Source organism: Anopheles ziemanni, chromosome 3 (assembly GCF_943734765.1).
Source record: "Anopheles ziemanni chromosome 3, idAnoZiCoDA_A2_x.2, whole genome shotgun sequence".
In the NCBI taxonomy this organism is placed as follows: domain Eukaryota; kingdom Metazoa; phylum Arthropoda; class Insecta; order Diptera; family Culicidae; genus Anopheles; species Anopheles ziemanni.
Window position 1 is genome coordinate 93,813,320 of NC_080706.1, and position 19,668 is coordinate 93,832,987.

Here is a 19,668-nt window from a genome sequence, read left to right on the forward strand (position 1 = left end):
ACTCCACACTGAGTGGCAATTCTGTGCCTGGTTCCTAGCTTTTGAGACGACTAGTGCTTCGAAGCACCGTTCCAGCCTAACGGCAACTGTGGGACACAATGTTCCTTTTCATTCGTCGTCCACTGTTTGATTATTCAACTGATGGCTTCAGAGGGTACCCCACGGAGGTTCCAGCTCATCGCAAGTGCACTTTATGAGACTTGCGTGATACTGTCGAGTTTAACGTGATCGGGCTCACTCGAGCGGGCTCGTAATGGACCGGGGGGTTATCAGCAGCAGGAAGTCGTGATTAGCATCGACATTCAATCACGTCATGTAGGTGGGACGAAACAACTCCGCGACTAGCATGTGATAACCGGCATGTGACGAATGGATTTGATGAAAAGTAGCATCCAAACCGATCCCTTCCCTTGACGATGATCGCGACGGAACATTCGGCGGAAAATCTGAAATTTTTTCCAGCCGGAAAAATGTCTTTGTTTGTAAGGTTCACCTGAGACCTAGCTTGAGGTTCTTTGTACTGCATGATTGTATTCTAATGAGACGGGACGTAAATACAGCTGTTTAAACAGTCGAGACTTGTGTGTTCGTCAGAATGTCTCTCCAAGTATCCGGATTGGCATCCTATAGATGTTAATTCTCAAGTAGCACCGTGACATACGAAAAATCCCAATGAGATTTTCTCACCCTGATAAGCTTTGATCAGCGATCGACGAGGAAAAGAGTAAGTCCGACACATTCAGTTGGTAGATCGAATGGATGATGTAGGAAACTTTTGATCAACCCATTACTCATCTTCTCCGGGAAATCACAGGGAGTTTAATTTGTTTTTTAAAGTCTTGCCACTTGATGATTATTTTCTTTGTATTTGCTTTCCTCGCAACATCCTGTTCGGTTCGAGTCTATCCAGAATATTTATAAGAAAAAGAAAAAAATAATTCACCTAGAAGATTTAAGTTTCGCTTCAAATAAACATGGAATTTTTAAAAACATTACATTACGAACACGTTTAAAATGGAAAAACCATCAAGCGTAATAAAAACAGGTGTTTTAGGACCCTTCATTCGGCTCATTCCCATAAGAAAGCAAACCATCATAAAAATGGTGCAATCAAAGCGCTTAAATGTAAATGTTTACCCAACGGATTACCGCAAGGTGTAAACAACACGTTTGCGAAATACCCGAAACCCCTTCGGCCCAACGTTCGGAGTTCCCCGCCGACAGTTTTCCTGTTTCTGCATTTTCACACCATAGATGTTTTATTTTGCCGAGAGGAAAAGTACGCCGGGAACGGTTTCCGATTTTGATCCCATTCCGCAACATTGTTCACACCGGAAGCGCCGGAAGATCGGGCGCAAGTGGCCGCGGGGATGGGGGGGGCTGAAAACTGACCACCCAGAATTTGTGTCAGTCATCGCTTCCCGGGAATAAGGTTCGAGGTCAGCGTGTTCGATGACACGATGCGGAACGCACCCACGGGGTGCGTTACCCCGTGACCTAGGTGGGAAGGGGAGGAGGGGGAGGGGCGCACCGGCCTATCGAACTGCAGGCAGCAGCGCCAAACGGTGGTGTGATTGCGCATACCATGCGGCGCGGCCGGCGAACCACGTTCCCGGCAACGCAACGCCAACGTGCGCAGAGTCGTCGACGGTCGTCGTCTGCGAGATTCTTAAAAATAGCATGGAACATGGGCGGCAGGCACAGCTACGCAACACTGACCGACAAACCGGTCCGGGTACAGGTTGTTGGGCCGGCCAACTGAGGCGAGTGACCCGAACGGGGGGAGTTTGCTAGCGATGCAAGTGGGAAACAATATGCCCGCAAACCGAGATCGAGAAGGTATTTGTAAAGTCAACCTAATGGTGCTCAAATCTGGGTACCTTAAGATATTCTAACGCCTAGCCATTAAAACAATGTTAGTCTATGAAGTTTTAGACAACATTACAGTTCACGAAGTTACTGGAATAAACACCCGGATAACAATCTTAACAGCTGTTTAAAGCTCAAGAAGATCACTAGTTTGATGTAGCCAGTACATGGAACATTCCCCTTGATGCAAAACCAAAACACTGTACTGTGTGTATTCTTTTTCTTCACAAAGTGCTGTGAAAAATTAGAGCAATGAAGGACGGTCATTAGGTGCTAATTAGTTCCGGCGTTCCGATAAGATGAAAAGCTGGCTGGGGAAAGTGTTGAAGCAAAAACCAATACATCATCTTCAGACTACCCTTAAACAGAGATTCTCAAGTTCTTTAGTGCAGTTCAAGAATTGCTGTAATTTGTCGTTATTTCAACTGTTCAACAGTTGTAAGATGATCTTCAATTAATATAAAAGCTAACTAAAAAGTAAAAGAGAATACTGATCTTAATACAATAAGCAAACAAAAACATTAAACGGTAAAACAAGTGAATTGATGATTCGAGCTCTACTTTTGACGTCAATTGTAATTCCTTTTTTATGTTCCGCATGATAGAACCAAGCTTAAGAATCTCTGACTCAGAGGAACATCATGCCCGAATATGTATTACTGGGTCATATACGTAACGACAAATTTTGTCGCGTCTAGAAAACGATTATCTTATCACTTCTTCATCATTATACACCGTAGATCGTCTAAAAGATTGTTTTGATATACAAAAGAAGACATAAAAAATAATGTTAAATATAAGAAATTAGCAAAACACGACAAAGCTCAAGCTCATGATTCCATATGGTCCCCGGCATTTGTGAGATGAGTTTGTTGAGTTGATAAGCCGGTCCTTATCTTTGGTTATTGATGTTATGGATTCTTCTCGCGTCTGGCAATGATTGTACATTATCAACAAACTGTTTTCCTTCTGGCAGGCACTTAACGACTGGCTGTTATTTTTCGATTCTGAAAGTTTCAATCAATGTGTCTCAGTGTCTCATTTAACTTTTTTAGTACATATTTTAAAAAATTGAATTGAAAAGATCTATACCGACATGATGAAGATGATGATGCTGATGGTAGACCTGTATGTTTTAGCTAGTATTTTCCAAAGCTTCCCATTTATTTGCGCAGTTGTTTTCAACCCTTTTTGCTGTCTGACAAGTACAAGAAGAACAGCATGTCACCTCTTACTGGGACGGTCGCCTCAGGGGCGATGGATCTCTCAAGGCTTGAGGTTGTCCGTGTGCAACTGTACTAACATTTCAACTTGGAAAAAGGTGTGTACCTAACACGTCGATGTGGTACAGTGTGAAGAGCCAACTTGGAAACATTTTACGTAACACTGAACTTTTGTGAATCCATTATTACTGTTTCTTTTCGATAGAAAACTGTATGTTCCTTAAACTTTTACTTTCGTTTTATGACTGGTTTATGGAACTATCTGCACTGCACTTAGGTTTCTCACACAAGGGGTTTGGGTTTAGTTGGGTTGAATATGTCAGACAGATAGATCATATTTATTTTCCGTTGGATTGTTTTGAACACTAGCACTTCCTGAAGTTTCTTGAAGCTTGATTCGAACGACGGCGCACTAATTTATCTCAACCTCGAAATTCAGGTAGCTTTAAGGTTGGTTGCATCTTCAAACACTTTCAAACCAGACGATGTGTAAAGTTTGAATTGAGGAAACAACGGCACCGTGAGCTTCACCAATCCATCAAATATGTTTTTTGCTTTCAGATAGAAGATGACAAGCGAATCTTCTGGCGGAATGACGCCAATAGTAGGAAAAGGCAGGAAAAATCGGTGGGCCATTTATTTCCGCTCGCTGATGAAGTTGCACATTTGGTCGGGGGGTTGATTTCTAAGCGATTCGCGATCCGATCGATCGCCACACTGAACGAGACACACTGTACCGATAGCGATTTTAAACGGTCACCTAATTGCCCACCACTCCGTGTAATTGATTGACGTTTGGCGCGATTAGCTGCTTGCGGTGCAACCGCATTTCGCAAGTCGTCGTCCACTTTAGACGATACACGGACGGGCTCTTATGACCCAAGAGTAATTGATCTCACTGGACGCCTTAAACGTTGGCCATTATTGGCGCGGCCAAAGGAAAGATTACACCGATTCGTAACGCCGGCTAACCCCAGCTGGCCGCTGGAAGGAAAGCACTCGGCGAGTGAAATGGCTCCCGTCCCGCAACCTGGCACGTTCGCCTGTTTCACCCACCAGTCGCTAGTAAAAGTGTTCCTAAGACGTCCCCAAGAGGTAGGGAGGGCGTTAGGTGTTTCGGTTTTACGCTGGTATGAGTGATTTACGCCACGATCACCAGAGACACGCGATCCGTGCGGAACGAGGCGGGATGGTTTTAAATCGCCAAACATCAAGCAAAACCCGCCGAACGCGCAATCCACCATGATGGCGGAACAGCCTGAGAGAAAGGAGGAAAATCAGCTGCACGCTGGCCATGCTTAGCTGGGTGAGGTGCCCGATTTCTGCCGGTGAAGGTACCAGCTGATGATCGACGACTGGTTGGTTTAGCCGTTCGAAATGTGCATCTTTTGCCACCTTGCGCAGGGAAAGGGCCACGAGAAGACATCTAACAAGTGAAAACTTGCGCCCAACCAACACCACCACCACCCTGGATGCCAACAGAGGGAAAAAAGCTACAACGGCAAACTTCAACTGGCCGCGAAGAAAGTGTAGAAACCAAAACAAAATCCAAAAAGGGAAGCAGAAAGTAGTAGAAAGCCGGAGAGGGAGAGTAAGGTGTTGAGAAACTACCACGGCAAATACGGCCACAACGAAGAACGGTACGAAAGAGAACGGAAAGATGGAGAAAACAACATGTGAACATAACGAAACGGGTCGTCAAAGCAGAAGTAAGAAAAAGTAAGCGATAAGCTGGGCGTTGGAATGTTGGTTTGGGCCGCGAGGGGTGGTAGGACGAGAAAAATGGAAAACGAGATTTTAAAACCGTCGACACGTGGTAGATGGGTGCGGGTAAATATGGTAAACCCAGTGTGCAAACGATTAAACAACGGGTCTGTGCGTATTTGCGTTGCTGAACCATAGACATTGAAGCTGGAAAAGAGCTATTTTAACCGCGATCCTAACTAGTACACGAAAGCATCAACCAGCATAAATGATGTTTTCATTCGGCAGCTTGCTTTTGGTCGATATTTGTTTAAGATCGTTTCACAAATTCATTACAGCTCTTTTACACTTTAAATGTCTTTATACGTTTGCAGACGAAAAGTAGATGTTTTATAAAAATATTTCAAAACTGACACTACAAATAGAAAATGCTTCTATATGACTTTGGGGGCCACTCTGATTTGATACTGCGCACAACACTTAAGCTTTAAAAATAAAAGAATACACAGATCCACAAGTACAGAACGGTGGAAACTAAAACGCACTGATCACTCAACCTTTAACCTTGATGAATAAAAAAACTGTTTGATTCAATAACAAAATGCCCAAAACAAATGGAAAACTCATTACAACCGACCACTCCGGGAGGGTTAACGAACGAGCGTCGGAAGACAGGTGAAGGGCATTGCGATGGAGCGCTGCTCCAACTTCCCGGCCCCACATGGCACCAACCGAGGGACACATTTGGCGCAACGGTGCGGAAAATCTTGGTCCGAAATTATATCCAAAACATGCAAACTGACCAGCAAAACGGGCACTGGGCGCACGTACACCGAACGTACCACAAACACAAACACAGTGCACGCACGTGGTTCTTTTGCACTTGCTGTTTTTGCCACCCGTTTTCAGAGGCTTGCCGTACCAAAAACACTCCTATGCGGCACGATCTGCAGCATGAAGGGATGCGAGCGCGAAACACCGACCAAAGACAGCAGCGATCGCGGACAGGTTCGGTACCGTACTGACGATCGGCTGCGAGCGAGATCCGCGGCTAAGCCCACACCGTGGACCAGGTGGACTTTGGAGTCGTGCGCGCATTTGTGTCGAGGTACTCGCTGGCCGCTGAGCGCGAAGCGTCAACGATCTTTTTCGAGAATATGGCCGCGAGTAATTCCGCAAGGCGCGAATTTTTCTTCGGCATGCGCGAGATCGATCACTAGCTTAGGAGTGTACTTAGCGATCGCGAGAGTACAACGCGATCGGGACTGTCTGATGATGTTGCAGCATCATCTCTCTGCGAGAGAATAGAGGAAGATCATTGCCAGACGGTTCCAAGCAAAACTAAAAAACTTCTTGCGCCGGCTACCATGTACGGTGCTTCGGGGCTTCACAGATCAGCGAAATAATAATAGTATTCAATCAAAAAAATTTTTCAAAAATATTAATTTATAAATAGTATACCAAGTTTCCACCTTGTTTTATTTTAGATTTGCCAGTCGTCTAATAAGATGTTGCTTGTTTTTCAATTTTTTTTCTTTTTTTTAATGTATTTTTTAAGACTCATTTTGTTTTCGACATCTATAATATGTTAGGTGTTAACTATTTCACTTCAATTCAAAAACAATTTGGAAACAGATCCGTAGGTCACATCTTCCAAGACAGCGATGGTGTAGGGCTGCACTGATTCAAACGACCTTCATTGAAGGTTCGTCCTCCAGCCATCGGGTAGGACTGGTTTCTTAACCACTTTCTCACTTTCCGGTCTGGGGATGGAGAGGGAACAGCATCTCGCTTTCATTTACGATTCCTTTGAAGATGCTCAAAACCGGTTCCATACGAAGAAAAGGGCACGGCGACCGTCTATCTGGAGGCTTCTATGGAACGCGTTCTGGAAAGGGAGGATCAGCGGATTGCATGACGTACGCCGATCGTGCGTACTCATGGTCAGGCTCTTATCATCGTATTTATTACAGTAATCGTATCATTACAACCGGTTGTCAATGTTGTTATTTGCAGGAAACCCTATGAGTATCATTTAATGTTAGCTTATTACTTCGTCTCGTTTTTATGCGATTAACGTTTTTCGGGATGCAATACTGTCCATCAGAAAGATACGTTTCCGATGCATCAGAAAAACGTTGCAATGACAATTTGAATCGTTTCAAAGGTACAAATTTGGAAGTGGTTTAGGAAACCGTAACCGCCACCGGTTTTATACAGTGATGCAAGTTCCACGTGCCGCGAAAATCTTTTCAAGGAATTGATTTGACTTTAACCGATCATACTAATTAGTGGGTTGTACTGAGTTGTTTGGATTATCGCTTTTTAGTGAAATATTACTATTAGACATTTAATATTGATTGAACACTGAAATACCGATTCAGTTTGAATGGTTTTAAGTCTATAGATATTTAATGGCCATATCAGATATTAGACTTATGATAAGATGTATCATATTCCTCACCTTACAACTGTTTATGGTTTTGGATTATCTTGGTTTTCGCATCGGAATCATTTTAAAGCCTACGGTTTTGTGTAGCCGATAGAGAAGAAAATCACTACTACAACCAGCATAATCCGGTTCAGTACACACGTCACTTCGTCCCACCGGACGTTCTTGTGCTCGAGGGTATTGTAATTCTATGTTGATAAAAAAATATAAAAATGTAGTATAAATGTAGTATGAATTAAACTTCCATCATCGAGATAGATGGACAACGGATCAGGTGGTCGGTAGTACTTACGCTACGCTGATCCATGGCGAGTGCATAGCGAAGAGCTGGGAAGCTGATGACACGATTCAACCACGATCCTGGTGCCAGTGTAGCCCGGGATCGCTTCAGCCAAAGGTCAATTACAAAGAAAACCGATGAAACCACGTAGAACACCAGTGTCCATTGGAAGAAGATGTCTAAAGAAAGATGGGACGATTGTAAGGTTTGATATCAGAGAACTCCCAAATCGAGATATTTACATATTTTTGGTATCCCTCCAGGCGGAACAACGGTGGATAAGTTCAAAAACGAGTGAAGCAACACAATCAGACCAAGCGAGTTCAGTAACAATCGTGAACGACCCTCCGTCAGGAAGGAAATGCATATCAGCAAGTTAGCCACTGGAAATAGATAAGAGTTTTGACGTGAGTAGAAATTTATTTGATCTTTGTCCATAGGTAATTCCTGACTTACCGAAGTATGTCGGGTATATCGATGAAGAATGTATTTCACTTTTCCGGTCCATCATAATGTGCAGTCCCAGCACTGGAACGATCCCATACAGTGTTTCGGAGTGCTCCTCGTGTTTCGCTAGTTGTTTTAGGGTCCACTGAGACTGCTCGAACTCAGCATGATATGTCTGCCAAGGTACAGAATTTAATATCCAGGAATTTTCGGGATCAACCTTAACTTACCACCGTCTGATTGGCCAGCCACAGGGGGACAGTTCGCTCGTATCCTAACGCAGCCAGGCGCAGCTGGCAGGTATTGCTGTCGTACGGCCATCGGTAGCTCTCTAAAATGCCACAAAAATTTACCCACCTGAACTGCTCGATCACCGTCAGTACGGTGCCGTCGTCAAGGACGATGCAGAACGAGAAGGGTCCCGTGAAGAGACTCGTAGGGTCGAAGCTGGGCACCCAGATGGCGTTACAAACATCCCCAAGGACATGAGTGCCGTTGTAGTCCGAGGCGTTCCAGCTGTAGCGTGGATCTTTCCAGGACATCCGCATCGTCCCGGACAGCTCGATCAGGCTGGTGGTTTGATCGTAGCTGAATCCAGCCACGTATAACTGTGACACCACAACGCCGGTAAAGTTTTCCGGAGGATCAAGTTGAGGCGAAGCGTTAAGGAAGTTCTGCTTGAGTCGATCCTTGTCATCGATCAATAACTCCAGCTCGTTGCCTTCGACAATCGTGCCGTTGGTGATGTTCGTGGTGGAGGACGGATCAGGGCAATCGTAGAACCACGCCGCTATGGCCGTGCTCCAGGTTGTGAAGCTGACGTACTTCAGAGATGTCACGTTCATATTGGATATCAACGTCTCCATCAATGGTTCCGAAGAGAGGTTTCCGGCGTATACTTTAATCTGCCCATTGGCGCCGACATTGACACGCACCGGCAGTGGATCGATTGGGGATAGGAGCGAAACAGTTGACTTTGTCTTCACTGCAAGTCCTTTCTGGCCTGACCGAATTTGCGAGAACGCGTTCGCACCACCGCCAAGCACTATTAAGTCACGAATGGGAACGTTAGGAACTTTTTAGAAGACATCGGCAGCAGACTGTTTCTTATATTACCTATCTCTAGTGCCACTGCCGTTACTTTAGCTTCCTGAGTCAACAAGATATGACCATCGCGAGACCCCATCACGTACAAGAACAAATCGATGATCGTATCCGTTTCATTACTGAGGCGATGATTATCCAGGGCGTGTATTTTGAAGAATGCTCGATAATTGTATCCGCTGATGGCATTATACTGTTTGCATTTATGCAACTCTGTGCCATTGGCCGTTACCAAAACCGAGGAAGTGTGTATTGATAAAGTATCAGATTAGGGTTTTTTTTCTGGACAACAACTGATAGTTCGCTCAGCCTTGTGCTTACCAGCGAAACTGACGTTGTACTTCCTGTTCGCGTGGCACGGTCCCAAAACTAGTGCCAGTAGGAAGACTCCCAAAAGCGGCCAATTCATCTTGGCAATGTTGACCAGGCACTAGAATGACAACGCAACGAAAAAGTTCGTATAAATTCAGTTAATTCCTCCGGCAACTGCAACGGTATAATGGCGACTGACTAGACTGCTTGCAACCTCGGGGCACTGAGGTCCTCGTGCATGAGGCCTACGAATATTGATAAGAATTTTCTCACCATCTGTTGGCAGTTCGCATTGGTGGGTGGAAGAAGAGAGCAAGTAAACCACGATAGCCTTAGCGGTTTGATATGCTTGCGTTTTTGCCACCCCACTGCCTTGTGATCTTTAGTTTGATGCATCCCTTTTGAGCTCGATTGAAATATTTCCCAATGCATGATGAATCTTTTCAAAGGGTAGGTTCCGTTTAAGACACTGCCGGCTAGCTTCATGCGGAAAAAGCTTTTCCAACAATTTTAAATTAAACGCAACTGTAATTACTCACTTCAAAAGAGGAATTCAACCTAGTTAACTCCTAGTTTGTGTTAAACTAAAAACAAACGTCGAGTATGGGTGCTTAATTCGGTTTTTTATGTTTGTTTGAAGGCCATTCGGAAAATGTTTCAACGGTTCGAAAAAGTTCTTAACTTCATTACCTCCGAAACGAACAGGGAAGATATACTATGCAAAATGTTATCCTTTTATCCGTTGTGTATTTTAAATTACCAATTACATTAACATTAAATCAGATGCCTTTGTAGGTCAAGTCCAGTAGCTAAACAATTCACTGGGTTAAATAGTCCATCAGGAATGGTGTATCCTCCGGGGCATACGGAACAATCGGAACGTCGTAGGGCATCGGAAACGGTGGATGCTTTTTGTTCCCATCCATCGGGAAGAAGTTTTCGTCCACCTGCGGAAATCACATTTTGATTAATGAATTGATTCTCTTACTAAATAACTCAGCTTATCGATATCCAGACTAGAAAGAATAGAAGAAGCAACGAAGTAAGAACTTACCATCAGCTTCGGAAGGAAAAGTACCCCGATCTCATAACTGTTGATGCGAAGCGGTTTCTCAAACCTACCCGTTTTGTTATAAACGCCCCAAGCCGACTTTGAAAGGTTTGCCGACGTCAAAAGAAACCAGTACAACCCACGGTGCGACCAGCGGCAGTAGGTTTTGATGTGTGGCATTGCCTTGTTCCGGTGCCGCGTTCGGCTGCACCACTGGTGGAGATAATCTTTGAGCCACTCCTGCTTAACGTGTGTGTTTCTAACGTACGGCAGGCATCCGCCACCAAGCAGACCGTCGTGGCTTTGACGGACGTTGGAATAGCTTGGATAGATCATGCGAAAGCCGGGCTGGCGGCGAATTCCAACGGGAGCGCTGTCCCTCCGAAAGCTGGCCATTATTTCGGCCAACACCCATGACTCAGGGGATGGGCCCAGGCTACCGATGCTAGAACTTTGAGCCACTAGTGGACAGGTGTCGTCGATAGGTGCTGCATGCTGCGCGAGAAGATGCCCCAATCTTGGGTGACCCCATAGCGGGCCTTTGGGTGTGTTCACATGACCTCCAGGTACGGATGCAACAAGACATACTCTGCAATAAAAAGAAGTACTATAAGTTTAAAATCAAACAGCATGTCTACTGTATCAACATTACTTGATGTCGGAAAAATCAGTCTTCCTTATTCGGGCCATCCACGGTTGCAGCTGGGGCAGCTTGTAAGCTTCCAAATAGGCTAGCAAATTAGCCCTGAAATCGGTCACACTTTCCCCATAATTCGTATCGGAGCCTTCCGGGACGCCCGGCAACCTTGGGCTCACCCACAAACCCTGCGTTCGATTGTGCCAATCGTCCTCGTACAGATTCGCCGTTGAAATGACGATTCGCATCGACCCATCCTTGTAGCCGTACAAGCCCATCTTTGTGTGGTGCACTCCGAAAGGTGTCTTGATATCCACCTTCACCGCCGTCACATTGGGTTTCTTTTTGCTGACCATCTTCAGCTCGGGAGTTTCATCTCCGTATAGCACGAGCAGCGGAACGTTTTCGTAGCCGGCGAAGAAATAGTGCGCAAGCAGCCACCCAATGTCCACCATAAAATTCATCTGCACCGACGTCTCTAGCTGTCCAAGACTGGCATCTAGCAGTTCTTGAAAGGTGATTGAAAGTGGTTCCGTATGCGTCGGCTTGGAGGCGGTTATAGTGGTGAGGAAGAAGTTGTACGGTGCCGCAGCAGCAAGCTTTTCCGCCATTCGGCCCCGGGGAGCGACGACAGGAAAGTACGAGTTAATATCCCTGGGTAGTGATTGTTGTAACGAAATGCCGGTGTTGCTAGAGATGGAGGTCGATTGTGCTACGTTTTGTGGAGCTACAGGTTGGACGGTTGCTGGTGTTGGCTTCTCCCTTTGTGCAGCTTGCATTCGTGCCCGTCTTTCTGCGAACAGTGCATCGATAGAATTCTTACCCGTGCTAGTAGAAGAATAAGCTTTTGGTTCTACGTTGGATGTACTGGCACGACTTTCAGCGAACACGACATCGGTAGAATTCTTGCTCGAGCTAGTAGAAGAAGAAGCTTTCGGTTCTGCGTAGGATGTACTAGCTGTGGACAAGTTTGAAGGCGTTGGTGACGGCCTACTATCATCCATTTTCACTTTCTTTTCCGGATTATGATTTGCCTCACTGTTTAAACTTGGAAACAGTTTTGAAACAATCTTCAACTGCTCTTCGAATACGCTTTTGTTAATGTTAAGAGTGTCGGGGATTTTAACATCTTTCAAGGAAGAAGCTTTTGCAAGAAGATTTTCAACTAGAACAAAAATGAGGCAAAATGATGATGCTGATCAACGCGAGACAAATTTCACCAGACTTACTGTGTGGATGGGAATATTCTCGGAAGTGTACGGGATTTACTCGATAGCAGTCGGCTCCGTATTGGCATTGTTTAGTCGGAACTACAATGAAGATAAAGCTCATATAATACACCGAATATGTACCTCAATTACCAGTATTACCGTTCGAATTCATTTTCCTTTTATTACTTTCCATAACAACACAACAGAGAAACAACCAAATAAAAGAAAAACAACCGGTGGTTGTCAGTCAGTTTGAAATGTCAAACACTGAAAAAGGCGCGCAATAGAAAACAGCTGATTTCATGACGACAAAAGGACACCATGTTTTCGTGTTTGAGGAAATATGTCCTTTTACTAACGATTATGCTTAAATCGATTCCGGTAGTGTGCCGTCTCTATAACGAATCCAATACTCCTGCAGACGCTGAAGCCACAGCTGCCAATATCGACGCATTTCGGAGGCGCTCAACAGATGAACGTGGGCAGGTTTTCCATCGGTGTAGGCAACGAATATTGCTCCGTTTTGCAATTTTCCTTCAGACCATTTATTGCTTGCTTGTAAAGCACCCAGATAGGCACACAGTTGAATTGGTGCGTCGTACGTCGCCGCAACGGTTGCCTTTGGATTGTCCGACGTTTTCCATTCAATGATATGTGGTTGGCCTCTACAATATAGGGAAACAGTTATAAAATTACAAAATACAATATAACAAAACAGTAATATAATTTAAAATATATAGCTTGCGTTACATACCTTATCGCCGTTATGCAATCGACTACACCATTGTAGTGAAGGTAGGGATGGTACAGTTTTCGTTCAACAATTTTCGCTGGTCTTTCGACTTCACTCAGTGCTCCGTAAATGCTTTTCCAGAGCGTACCAGATTTTCCTATCATTTCATCCGATGGATCATTTCCCGACAACCACGTTTCTAGTGTCGAGTGTAAGTGACTTCCACGTTCAAATATATCTTTCTGCAGCATTTGGAATCCTTCCTCGCCAAGTTCGGCGATTTTCCCCATTTTCCAGCGTAGTAACGCCTGACGGGATGCTTCGGGCATTGTGGCGGATAGAACACGATTGACCGAAGGAGATTTGTACTCATTTGATTCATTCTTTTCATGCATTGACCATCCTTTTTCAATTATACCCTTTTTGGTAGGCACAATGGGAAACTTTGTGATTGCGTTTAATTCGTTGGGGGTAAATGGTGTAAGTAATCCACAAGATGGGACGATGGATTCGACTGTTGCTACGGCATCACTAGCTTTCTGTCCTTGCAATCGGGACACATTTTTACTAAGCCAGAACATTTCGGAAGAAAACTCCGACTCATCCGTCGGCTCTTGAACAGTTGCTTTTGAAGGAGTCGATTTCTTCTTCTTGGGTTTTACCACCGCACCAAAAAGAGCTTTGTTTTCATAGTTTAGCCGCTTTATAACGTCTGCTTTCGATAGTTTTACGTCGGCAAGTTTAGAAGCAGTACTGAAGGTACGAAAAGAAATTAACTTGAACATTCTAGGGGAAACCAATTGGAAAACTAAATGTTCTGGGTACAATGTTTACCAACAAACCGGCGCAATTGACAATTCAACAAAAATTACTTTGCTATATGACATGTAGAGGGCACTACTGTATTTTTGAGCTATAAAACAAAATAATTTTCATTTCCTACTCGGGGTCCACACTACAGCGCGACGTCCCGTCACGAAACGCGACATCGCCTGACAGGCGGCCGAATTCCATACAAAAAAAGTGTCGCACAAATCGCGCTAGACATGCATACTGTAGAAACAGCGAAAAACGCGACATCGCGCTAGCTCTTGTCAAATGTCAACTCGAAACGTAAACAAACCGATAGCTGGACAAAACGCAAACAAACCGAAACATAAACGCAACAAAACGAGCAATATTCTCCACGAAACATCGGATTTTTCGTTGTACTACTTATTTCTAGCCTTTACAAATGTAATTCAGTTATGAAACTCCGTTTTAATTGATATTTTTACCAAAGTTTTTTTCCACACGGGGTCCACACTGCAGCGCGACGTCCCGTTTCAAAAGTAGCCCAGTTTCGGCAGAACAATCGCGCAAGCCAAGCGCGACAGAGGTAGGAGAGTATGTGGAAATATGTATCACATTGGGGCGCAAACTCGGCTAAAATTTTTTATTGAATTTTGAGGTAGTAATGCATGATATTTGTTTAGCTACGTATTTTATGCACCCTGAGTGAGTTTGGCGCTTCCACATTTGAAATTCATTGAGAAAACAAACTGAAACAAACAACGACGATATTTTGGCCCGCCGTAGGAAGTATATATTTCCACATCATCTCCTACTTGTTGAAGAGCAGTTTGTTTACGTTTCGGCACCCGAAAAAACTTTGGTAAAAATATCAATTAAAACGGAGTTTCATAACTGAATTACATTTGTGAAGCCTAAAAATAAGTAGTACAACGAAAAATCCGATGTTTCGTGAAGAATACCGCTCGTTTTGTTCGCGTTTGTAATTCGGTTTGTTTATGTTTTGTCCAGCTGTCGGTTTGTTTACGTTTCGAATTGACATTTGACAAGAGCTAGCGCGATGTCGCGTTTTTCGCTGTTTCTACACTAGCGCGATTTGTGCGACATTTTTTTTTGTATGGAGTTCGGCCGCCTGTCAGGCGATGTCGCGTTTCGTGACGGGACGTCGCGCTGTAGTGTGGACCCCGAGAATCAACAGACAGGTCGGGTCAAAGCTGTTTTTTGCTCCGCCATTGTTGTGACAGTTGGTTGAAAAAGTGTTTACAAAAGTTTCTAGCATACTTGTGGGAGATCTCCGCCAAAAGGTACAGGCTGGCCCCGGTGTTCGTCACCAAACGGGACTTTGACACTGACGAAAACCGAGGCTAGGAACCCCGCTACACGACCCGCAAACTCAAAAACTTTGCGGCGCGAAGAGGGGAACAACCGAGAAGTTTACGTCAAAAACTTTTCAGCTCCGTGAGCTGAAAACTGCACCCGCGAAGTTTTTGGCAGCTAGCCGAAAACTCAAATGCGTCAGAAGAAGAAGACGAAAAAGAAATAAACATAACAAATCTCAAAAACAAAATAAACGAACATATGGTGTTTAATGGCCGGAAGGCTAACGGCCATTAACGGTAGAGATGTAATAATTAAGGCTCCACGCACGGAGATGAGAAATATAAATCAAATAAAGGCTCCACGTACGGAGATAAAGAAAAGGCAAATCAATAAAAGACTCCACGTACGGAGGTTAAGCACAATAAGTAAAGGCTCCACACGGGGAGATTAAGCACAATTAAGCAATAAGGCTCCACGTACGGAGATTATAAGTAAAGGAAGTAATAAGGCTCCACGTACGGAGATTATAAGCACATCACAACGGCAAAGCCAACAGTTAAAACGAACAACTAGGGCACGTCCGACCTCGTCGGCGGTCAATGATGAAGAGTGCTTTATTATGGCCTTATCACACTGGTCACCAATGGTGGCATGGAAAAAGCACTGGATTGTCAAACGACCATCGAAAACGAATGACATTGGAGTGGCTGGGGGTCCGTTGGTGAATGAGCTTGCCCGTATCACCGAGCTGTCATTGTGTGGAGTTTGGTGTATCTGGCATGTTAAGCTTGATTTGAAAGTGATTCATGTTTTTTAATTTTATTAATAATCAATTATAAGCATAATAAGATTATAAAATTTCGGTATTTTAATCTTAAACTGCCGAAAACCGCATGAACCGAAAGTGAATTATATAAACTCCCACTCCCAGGTGGCCTGCCTTATCACACTACCGAGACCCACCAGTATGTCAAACTGGATGCCAAAACCAAATTTTGACAGTTCGGTGGTTTTGCAAAGCCACCATTGGTGACCAGTGTGAAAAGGCCATTACAGTGTCAATTGGTGAACATGCGGTCAACTGACACATGTCAGTTGACCGGATACGCGATTTTCACAAGGTTTGTATAGATTTACAAGGTTCTTACAATACGTGACGGCCGGCACTCGATCCGGACGTTACAGGTGATAAATTTACGTGTTTCTTTTGTAGTTATGTAGAAACTTGACTTTATTTCTACTTTGCACACGGCACACGGAAGACTTCAGTTTCACAAGGCACACGGTATGTCCGACGTCTATGGCGGATCCACTCGAAGTGACGTTTATTTCTGACATTTCTGACAACTTCTTTTACAAGGTGAGTATAGACAAGGTATGCTTACATTCTAAACTACGCGTCTACAGTTACGGTAATATTTTGTCATTTTATAGCTAGAATATCAATTATAAATTCACTATAGATCAGGGGTTCGCAATGTCCGGCCCACCAACTGATTCCAAAATCTAAAAGTTTCAAAAAGTTTAATGATAAAGATTAAAATATTTTATTCTACCACTTTTTATGTAACTTGAGACCATCAAAATCTTCCTTCTTCATGCGAAGAAAGTTAATTATAGTTTAATTTGCTTGCTCTGCTACAGTATTGTCCAGCAAACGGTTGCCATCTTCTTGCCTCCGCACAATACGCCTGTTGCGTTGTTGCAAGTTTTGGGTACTCAACTCGATGACCCGCGATAGGGTAGTTAGCCACACTTCACTCATCAACAGATTATCCATCTTTTACTTTTTGTGTGAATTGAAATAAGATCTTGTTTGCTTTGAAGGAAGATTTTTGAGTTAACTGAAAAATCAAAAACAAAAACCTCGTTGCGCCGCAAAGTTTTTGAGTTTGAGGCTCGTGTAGCGTGGCTCACAGAATTGGTACCACAAAACGCGGCTACACGAACCGCAAAGATTTTGACGTAAACTTATACGATTTTTGAGTTCGCGGTTGGAGTTTGCGGTTCGTGTAGCGGCCCGGTAGCGGACTAAAGTTCTTACGTTTATAATACCTACTCAAGACTTCAATGACACAAAACAAACTTTGGTTGTGTACATTCTTCTCGTCTGAATGTTCAGTGGTTGATATGAAGGTGTTCTTCAAACTATAACAAAGTTTGTGTGTTTTATAATATTTAATATTAATATTTAACCCGGTTTTCGTCAGCCTCGGTTTTCGTCGTTTGACAAATCGTTCGAAGCTGGTTTATAGTAGCGTGCTTTGTTCTTTACTCATATGATTCAATGCATTTTGTATGGCAGAAGATCCGAACATGGACTTATAAACAAGTGGTACAGGTTTTCTGCTTCAGACTACTTTGCTCAATCAAAAATATCTTCCAAATGAAGCACTGGATGTATTATTGTAAACCTACACGGCATGGAAACCCAGGAAGTAAAACGGAGTTCAAAACGATTGATGGCCATTGATTTGATGGCAAAACACACAAACTTTATTATAGTTTCAAGAACACCTTCATATCAACCTCTAAAAATTCAGACGAGAATAATGATCACATCCAACGTTTGTTTTGTGTCATTTAAGTCTTGTGTAGCTATTATAAACGTAACAACTGTAGTCCGCTAGCCTCGGTTTTCGTCGCTGTCAAAGTCCCGTTTGGCCCCGCTAGGCTGCTCGAAATATCGTTCTCAAAACGTCCTCCGCGCGAACAAACGTCCTCCTTTTTTGTATGGGGATGAAACAAAAGGAGGACGTTTTTCGAGCAATCGCCCTGCTCGTCCTACTCACCATACAAAACTGCTTGATGTTTGTGTCACGGAGGACGTTTTTTGGGGCGATTTGCTCGAAATTGCCTAGCGGGGCGACGAACACCGGGGCCAGCCTGTACCAGAGTTCAATGACAAAAGTAGAACCTACCATGCCTTTCTTGATACGGTTATGGAATCAAAAACTTTCAAAGAAACATATTCAATTCCAGCCTCATTCATTCATACACGCAATCGAATGGAATACGAAACTCCCTCGATGTAGAGGGTTCGCTAATTGCGTTCGTAAGTTGCGCTAGTTTTAGTTGTTTTACTCTTGGGCATTTCGCCTATTTTACAGTACCAATGTGTTGTTTTATTGAAATGTAAGATTTAAAACCATTTGTTTGATCCTCCTTCTTTGTCAATAGTCAAATTTGAACGATTTTTCACGCAAAACGGAAAACGATAGCAACTTTCTGTTGAAAACCAAATAAAGAGAAGCATTAATTTTAAATTTAGAACAAATTTGGAAACTGTATCATTTAAATTTAATCTGCCGGTGTCAAACATTAAACCAACTACGTTTGATCATATGCAAGTTACACGGCAGACGACGGTGAACACGTGGCAGGGCAACGTGACCACGCCAGCCAGCGACCGCTGTCCACCGTGGGAATCGACGACGGAGCAGACCACGCGCAGCAGGCTGAGAACCGGACACCGCACGATGGAGCGAAGCCAGGATAAAAATCAAAAATTCATTTTTGGATTTCAGAAAAATGAAACATGTTTTCTTAAACTACAAGATGAAACTAAGAAATGACCCAAAAACTAGAGCCTCTGTTCTTCCAGGGGCTGAGAAACAGCCCGTCAAAGCCAAGATTTGTGAAAATATTGCGTGAAAAATTGAAAAAAATCCATCAACTTTGAAGGTCTGTAACTCCTATAATAATGGCCGGAATCGAATTTCAAGCACAGTTTTGGAAAGGTATATTATCATAGTTCATTGAAAGTAAAGTAAGCATCAAACCGTAAGCATCAATCACACTGCGTGTAGATTATAAATTCATCTTCTTTGTGTGATTCACTAAGTGTCGTATTATTGTGCTCGTGGGGCATTGACGGATCTAGTGGACATAGCATTTAGAATCAACCGCTTCATGGTTCGGGAGAAAATACTGCAACAGACAGTGATGTACTAGTGTTGTGTAGGCACCTTGGGCGCGCGCGTAACGCTTCCACTCAACCCTGTCCTTGTTGACTGGGTTTTCGATGTGGAGAGTCCTTGCCGTGCAGCGCTCGCGAAGATCGGCCCCGAGCGCTCTCGCTTCCCAACCTCGCACGGGCACGGACGTACGGCGGCGCTGGCCGCAATACACCGGATACATACACACGCGCGTTATAATTTTAACTTGTAACTTTGTACGTAATTAGTAATAAAGTTTTAATCATTTTATGTAAACCAACAAACCATAACAGTGGCGACGAGGAAAAAGAGACCAAAGATTTTTGTGTGTGAAAGTGAATAAGTGCGTGTGTAAAAATTCCGCCGAAGAGCAAAAGACGCCGTGAAGATTCAAGTCCGGCAGACTTGGACATGGAGGATGAGAATCGCCGTTTATCGCAGCCCGCCGAGGTTCCAGCATTTTTGCAAACGGCAAACGGCACGCCGCTTTGGCCAAACGCCCCAACGACGGAGCAGCCACCGAGTGTCCAAGCGACGCTAAGCCAGCATCCACCATCGCTCCCGCAGGCGTCGCTAAGCCAGCATCCGCCATCGC

At 44.0% G+C, this 19,668-nt stretch overlaps 3 protein-coding genes across 3 annotated transcripts; all 3 read right to left on the reverse strand.

The window, feature by feature from the left end:
- Positions 1-7,319: 7,319 nt before the first annotated feature.
- On the reverse strand, positions 7,320-9,631 carry LOC131285879 (neuronal acetylcholine receptor subunit alpha-5-like). The gene is made up of 8 exons (XM_058314734.1): positions 9,596-9,631; positions 9,401-9,509; positions 9,092-9,292; positions 8,206-9,020; positions 7,985-8,150; positions 7,771-7,911; positions 7,541-7,707; positions 7,320-7,436 (listed from the first exon to the last, which is right to left on the reverse strand). The coding sequence occupies exons 1-8, from the start codon at positions 9,629-9,631 to the stop codon at positions 7,320-7,322; spliced, it is 1,752 nt and encodes a 583-aa protein (XP_058170717.1).
- Positions 9,632-10,079: 448 nt separating this feature from the next.
- Positions 10,080-12,483, reverse strand: LOC131286647 (probable tyrosyl-DNA phosphodiesterase). Its single transcript, XM_058315631.1, has 5 exons — positions 12,450-12,483; positions 12,309-12,389; positions 11,095-12,244; positions 10,446-11,031; positions 10,080-10,338 (listed from the first exon to the last, which is right to left on the reverse strand). The coding sequence occupies exons 1-5, from the start codon at positions 12,481-12,483 to the stop codon at positions 10,210-10,212; spliced, it is 1,980 nt and encodes a 659-aa protein (XP_058171614.1). The 3' UTR covers positions 10,080-10,209.
- Positions 12,484-12,623: 140 nt separating this feature from the next.
- On the reverse strand, positions 12,624-13,808 carry LOC131285880 (mitochondrial genome maintenance exonuclease 1-like). Its single transcript, XM_058314735.1, has 2 exons — positions 13,045-13,808; positions 12,624-12,955 (listed from the first exon to the last, which is right to left on the reverse strand). The coding sequence occupies exons 1-2, from the start codon at positions 13,806-13,808 to the stop codon at positions 12,658-12,660; spliced, it is 1,062 nt and encodes a 353-aa protein (XP_058170718.1). The 3' UTR covers positions 12,624-12,657.
- Positions 13,809-19,668: the final 5,860 nt, after the last annotated feature.